Genomic DNA, 7464 nt, shown 5'->3' with positions numbered 1-7464 from the left:
ATTTGAAACTACCACCTATCAAGCAGAACTCAGTGGAAATCCAAATAACCCCTCCTTATGCAATTTCCTACAAAATTTTAGCCAAAACCCGTGCATCCAATTCAAACATTATAACCCCAAAAGTAAATCTTGACCAAAATCCAAATCTGAGTCAATAGCCTTGAGCCTAGGATGCCCATACATCATGTACAATGGTAAACTTGTCTAGCATACTAGAAGTTATTTGTTTCCTTGCTTGATCTATTCTCTCCTCTCAAGTGGTGAATAGAATTTTTTTTAGAGACCCTCATTCTATGTCCCAATGGCCTAATCTTTCTCTAGGGTACTAATTACCAAAGGTAAAAGGTAAGATTGGTCTCTAACCCATCCCTTCTCTAATGAGTGCCAACTTTGAAACTATTACCATTTTAACAATTAAAAGTAATTCTAGAGGTCTATTTGGGTATGAGTAATTTTGAGGAGCATGACACCTTCATATGAAAATTTACAAATGCATGCCTAAATTCGTGTGATTTTATTGCATGTATTTTAGAGTATTAGAGGGGGGTATTGAGGGATAATTTTTTATTTATTTGGAATTTTTTCAAGGGCTTTCCTATCCTAGAATTCAAGTTGGTAGAAGGTAACAAGAAAGTTTTAAATATGGGTTCATGATTTATCAACAAATATATCTGATGTCTAAAACCTTGGATCCCTTCTTTCAATCCCTATCTTAAGTGTATTTTTATAATTTTCCTTTAGGTTTGACTTTTGTATTCTAAGTTGATTTCCAAAGTTTTCCTTTGGATCTCATTCCCTATTCTAATTCTATTTTGAAAGCTTTCATTTAGGTTTGGTTCTCTTATTTTCCTATACAATAATGGGAAATTGTAAAACCTACAAGCAATTCAAAATAGTCCTAAGAAGTATATTTTCTCCATTGACGAAATAATTAGTTATGCCATATCAACCTATGCATGCTTATGTGTTGAAATATACCTCTCCACTGGTCTTATTGTTGAGAAATATTTTGAGGTTGGGTACATAATTTGATAGCAACTTGTAGACTTTAAGAGAGTCTCTTTATTATGTAAAACATATTTCTCTACAAATTATTCAACTTCAAAATGTAATATGTTGGTCTTTGGGTGAGGAGATTTGGCCCAAATAGATAGAGACTTATGTAGTCCTTTTAATCTTATGTATATGTAGTCTATTCTATATTAAACATATCACTAATAACAGAATGTGGTAGGGTGTAAAAATTCATTAATTAAATAATAAACATTTCAATATGTAATATCAAAAATAAACATTCCATAGATTATAATTGTGATACACAATTTTATTTTTACTAAGAATAGTATATACCAATGATTACATAATTATCACATTCCTTTGTACAATCTTATAACTATATGTCACAACTATATTTCATAAATATAGTAAAACACATACATATGCATGGATTTAAATAAATCTATTATTTTTCTCACTTCTACTCTAAATATATATAGGTTCAACTAGAACCTTCCTTATGTCATTTCTAATTTCCTTGCTTGATTTTGAAAATCCATCTATATCCCTCCAAATGAAAGCTACAGACCTATAGAGACCAAAATATAATCTCTTGCAACTAGTTGGTATGTCATACTCATAGAATAAACGATATTTCATCAAATCTTCAAAATTTAACTCGATAAGCATTTTGACATGATTGAAAGCTTGCTCCCTTGTAGTGCTTGGATTGTCCTTCATATAACACTCTATCCATGATGCACTCTCTCCATGCTCTTTCTCCTCCTTCAAAAATAATAATTAAAAAAAATGTCATTTTTCATTAGAATGCATATTCTTCATATATCTAATGAATCAACAATATTAACATAGTAGTAGATATGTACCAGAAAATCTTTAGAGTCATCAACTAACCGACAACCCCATGCAACACAACTTTGGAACTTATTAATTTTTTCAATGATATCATCATGAAAAAATGTGTCAATTAAAAGCATAGAAAATAATGCGAGCACTAGGACTATTGTAGATGGTATAGAACTTTTTAAATACTCAGTCAAACTTGGGAGATAATTGTTAGCGATCCACTTTGCATCTTGAAGTTGTGCCAAAATAACAACCTTCCACTTCAATTCAAAATCAAGAATATGTCATTAGATTTGCAGTAACAAATGATTTCTTGAACAATAAATGTACTATTTTTTTAGATTTTCAATCTCCAAACAAAATTTAGTTTGCATTGAAATAACTTACAGCATCATGCATCCACTTTTGCACACGCGGTCCATGTATCTTCTCTGTCTCTATAGCTATTTCCATGTATGTTTTATGGGCAAATTCAAAACATGTTTTCATATATTCTGGAAGGTGATTCATTATTGACACGTCCCACCTAACATTAAAATTATAATAATTAATAAATAAGAAAACAATATCAACATATACAAGAAAAGGTTATCATAATAATATATTGTATAATATACTAACATACTTGATCAAAGCTATTGCAAAAGGTACAAGCTCATCGATGATTCCATAAGTGTCAAAAATATCATCAAGAAGAGTAATGAGTGCACCCACTTTAGCAAAACAAAGCCTAGTTGCACCAAGTTCTTTCTCATAAAGTTCGCATGCATACAAAAAATAGAACTCCACATGTCGTTGCCTGAATAAACTTAGTTCCTTCACTTTTGTTTCAGTCCACCATCTATTTATTCACATTCCAAAAACCAAAATATTTGACCCTATTAGTATGTTAAGAAACATAATGAACTCTTCAACTAGATTAATTTGAAATTTACATTAAAAAGGTATAAATTACTATACAGTTCCCTTACTTGGATAGAACTTTGAGCTCATTATGGTGTTGATGTTGCAAAATGTTAAAGTCTAATATTGCCAACTCCAAAATCTTCTTTTTTGTGTTAGTTGAGATTCTAAAAGAAAAATCAAAAGAGTTATTAGATTTGGCTAGATAGACACTATTAGATTTGGCTAGTTAGACACTATGATATTCATGCATTAAGTGGAGAAATAAATAAATTTATATTGAGCATAATTGAAAGAATTCTCACTATGCAAATTATTAAGAAAGGTGAGTATGAAAGGATGTTTGGACTTACTCATAAAATCCCTTCATGTTCATTGAATTATTAAGGTCTTGTCCAAATATTTTGATGTAGTTCCATGCCTCCCATCTAGAGACTCTACACTTCCATGGATATTTCATTACATATTCCACCTACATAATTAAAGTTAAATGGAATTATATATTAACTTTAACAATTTTACCAAACTAAATCAACAACTCAAGAAATCATGTCATACATGAAATCTTACCCAAAGGCCACCTCTATGACAAGGTGAGAGATCCAAGCCATAAACAATGATTAGTTATTTTTACATTTACAAATAGCCAGCCTCACATTTGATCACATTACAATTTTAAACTTTTAATATGATGACATATCACTTGGATAGAAAATATTTGTTAACTAATTTTAAAAAATCCACAAGGACCTTTGGTCACATGTGTAGATTTTGCCATCACACCAAAAGCACGTAGTGATGGTGGAGAGGGATCTCATGAGGGATATAGTCGCTACGCCAACACCTCCCCCACACAATGGAGTTAGATACAACCATTTATCATGTGGGATTTGCACCCACTACATACCATGTTGATAATCCTAGCCTACATGGACGAAGGGTCAAAGGGCTTGAGGGACTCAAACCGGTGACCTGCACTCTGATACCATGTAGATTTTTCCATCACACCAAAAGCACATACTGATGGTCGAAAGGGATCTCATCAGAAATATAGTCGCTACGCCAACAACATAGAATAACTTGATATTGCTCTCCATCAAACAAACTTTAATAAAATCCCTAATAAATATGACATTCAAAGAATTGTTTTATCTACAAGATAAATCTTCCTACTTTTACATTATAAAAATCAACTGAAATGGTTTAACTTTGCATGCCCCAACCATTGAGCTAGATATATACACAAGCTTATTACAGGCTATTAAAATTCTTGCCTCTAATAGAAGTTGACTTTTGTTCATTAACTCTCGATTTTCTTCAAATGCTTGTTGTAGGCATGTAGAAGCAAACATTTTGACTTGTTTCAAGATTTTCTCCTCTTGAAAACAAATCTCTGAAGCTCGATATAAACACAGTAGAATTCTTAATTTGGATTCATCTCCTTTAGAATTCTCCAGATAACTGAATTGTCCCATTCCATTTTGGAAGTTCTGAAAAATATCTGTTAAGCAATAATATTAGAAATACATACATACAGACATAAAAAGTGATCATTTGAAATAAGATTCTAAATGAATGACCATAAATAAATAGAAGATAAATTAGAAATCATAAACCTGGAGACACATAATATTCATTTAGACGAAGAATACGGAATCCCAAAGCAGTAACGGTGAGATCAAGCATAATATTTTCTCTCCCACAAGAAATACCTCTTTCATCAGTCCAATATCTATTTCAAGACAAAGAATAATGAATGTTGTCAATTTAATTTTAAAATTATTTAGCATTCATATATATATAATACTATAGTATAATTGCAGAAAGTAATGATAAATAAACTTACTTGTAAGTATAATCTAAAACTTCTTTTATTTCTTTTTGAAAATGGCGATCAATTCCCAGCCTCTGCAGAATATCAACAATGAAGATCCTTTCAAGAAGATCATAAGCAGACGGATTCATATTTTTTTCTCCATCCTCAACCAGACCATCAAATATATCCATCTTAATTTCTTCAATTAAGGTATTAACCCTTTCGCAATATGAAGGTGCCTAATATTGGGAAGAACAATATAGAATTCAAAAACATTGATTAGAAAAAATACCCACAGTTACTATCAAAAACATGATCTACTGAAACCGTGAGATTCCATAACAGTAAAGAAATGACAGAAGAAAATGAAATATTTGGTTGCATTCATTAAAAAAATACGAGTGATCTAATAAAAGAAAATAGAATACCTGGTTTCAGTCATTAAAAAACAAAAGCATCACTGACTCACCCCATATGGCGATGAAAGGGACTGCAGGAATTCATACTCCCAAACGTTTGGATGAAATTGTGCTACTCTTCGACTGATTTGTTGCTCTGATTTCTTCTCATGATTTCCATTGACACATGAATTTTGAAGGAGACCATTTTCAGCCATTAGAGAACACCAGAGATATATATCACCAGTCACACTAGAAGACTCGACTCAGAGAAAATTATGGAAAGGAAACTTCACCTCCCAAACCTTATATAGAAGAGAGTTTTAAGTATAATCAGATGCAAGGACAAAAGAATATTTTTTTTTGGACAGATTTCTTGTGGTCCTTATTCATTAAGCTAGTGAACCAAGGGCCAAAAAAAGAAAAAAAAAAGAAAAAGAAAAAAAGCTATATGTTATGTCATATGATACAATGAATGAACGAACAGATCTTAATGACATCTCTGCGAAACTAATAAGACAAAGAGCAATAAAAATAGGCGATTCAAAAAAAAAGTTTGAACATAGCATCTTTTGTCATGGTTGTGTATAAAAGAAATCTCCTAAAAATTAGGAGCAAAAACTTATGAGACATCCACTAATATTTCCATAGAAGTACAAAAATAGAACTAATGTGAAGATCCGTAACCTTGAAAATAACATCTTTTGTCACGATCACCAGTGTAGAAAAGAAATCTCCCATTAGTATTTCCAGGAATGGCTTAAACATCACACACTAAGCTTAATTCCGAGATCAAAAGTGTTAAATAGTCAAAGTTGACTTTTTTTTCCCAACCTTAATTCTTCCCTTAGTGTTCCCTTAATGTGTGATGTTTAAAGATATTTCCATAAAAAATAAAAAAATGAACCAATTTGAAGATACCTAGCCTCATCAACGTTAAAATTAATTTCTCTCTCACACATGAATAGTCATATCCAGTCATTTACAAGGATAGAAGAAATTCAATCAAACGTTTGCTGAGTATGACATACTGCGGAATTTCAGAACAAAAAGTCGTTTCCTTGTATTTTTTCTGCGTTGTCTCCAGGCAAAATAATATGATGTTCCTGTACTAAGACAAGAACATGGAGCATCCAGATCATTAGAAGAGTAGCAGAATTTCATATTTATGACTAAAATACAACGTATGTCACTGTCAACGAGTCTCGTCCGTTCCACTTGCTTTCATGGCCATGTGGAGTGAATCTCATTTATATAATTTTTCAATTATCAATTTTGGAAAGTTATAAAAAGAATAACTAAAGTCTATTAATAAATATTTCATGTATGAATGGCCATCCACTTGGACTTCTATTAGTCTGAATTTTTTAACAATTATTAGAAGGTTTGTACATAAGTATTGATAATTTTGAACTGTGACATTTGTGGATTAGTATTGACAAATTTTTATGTGGTTGTCGTGTACGATTATTTGAGTATCTTTAAGTATCATGTGACACTTTGAAATGACCACTTTTTGAACCTAGTGTGCATAATAGATCCCATAGTATGTGACATTATACCCAACAGCTTTAATAGCATATAACATTTAAGTTGCAAACACAAGCAACAGGAAAGAGATTGGTCAAAATGTACTGTATTTTTTAGAATTTACTTTCATGTAGCTATAACAACTACTAGTTGCTTCCTCTACTAACATATATTGGAAATTGACAACTTTTAAACATTTTGTTTCAGGAATTAAGAATAGAAAAATTTAAAACTTCACCATCAAAATAGAATGGACTCAATTCAATTTGAAAAGGTTTTGTATGAAGCTGTGAGGCACCATAGACTATTTTGACCTTATAAATCTTATAATATTTTTGTTCATTTCAATTTAACCAAAGAATGTGAACATATTTCTATATATCATGTAAGAAAAAAATATTTATCATTTTTTAAATTTTCAATCATTTTAAGATAAATATTATTTATGAACCCACCCAACTCATATAATGAAAGGCTAAGCTGACATATAATTATCATGTATTTGTTATGACCAAATTGAAATTATGATGGGGTTTCTTTATAAACATTTTACTATATTTCATACTTTTTTTGATAGGTTATATTTCTTAATTATTATATTGAATGAGAAGTCTATAATTTAATATTCTTATTGAGATCTTTTGTGATATGCGACTTGTAAATCTATAATATAATTTTATATATCATATAGATAATCGATTAATAGAAAGGATTTTTTTTCGGAGAAGGAAAATCTTATTAATGATTTCGAAATAATTATTTGAAATTCAAACCTTTTATTTTATTTTAATAGATATTACATGTCTTAAGAAATTCATTTTCTATTACATCCTCTTTATGTTTACTTCATCTTTTATTGTCGACTAGTATAGCATCCCAAAAAAGGATGTGAATCTCTCTCTCCTTTTTTGGTTGAAGGTTCAAAAAAATGTTTCAACTAAGTGCCAATGATTG

General features: G+C 30.6%; 1 protein-coding gene across 1 annotated transcript; it reads right to left on the bottom strand.

Moving 5' to 3' along the window:
• Nucleotides 1-1482: 1482 nt before the first annotated feature.
• Nucleotides 1483-5198, bottom strand: LOC149541533 (sesquiterpene synthase Cad-like). The gene is made up of 10 exons (XM_089796081.1): nt 5052-5198; nt 4613-4821; nt 4383-4498; nt 4041-4267; nt 3120-3238; nt 2835-2933; nt 2489-2704; nt 2251-2389; nt 1884-2123; nt 1483-1782 (listed from the first exon to the last, which is right to left on the bottom strand). Exons 1-10 carry the CDS (start codon nt 5196-5198, stop codon nt 1483-1485), a joined length of 1812 nt encoding a protein of 603 aa, XP_089652207.1.
• Between the last annotated feature and the right edge of the window lie 2266 nt (nt 5199-7464).

Source organism: Cupressus sempervirens, chromosome 8 (assembly GCF_028749045.1).
Source record: "Cupressus sempervirens isolate cs-2001-9-10 chromosome 8, ASM2874904v1, whole genome shotgun sequence".
NCBI lineage: Eukaryota > Viridiplantae > Streptophyta > Pinopsida > Cupressales > Cupressaceae > Cupressus > Cupressus sempervirens.
Note: the sequence above shows the minus strand (reverse complement) of the source record. Positions and strands in the feature narration are given on the sequence as shown.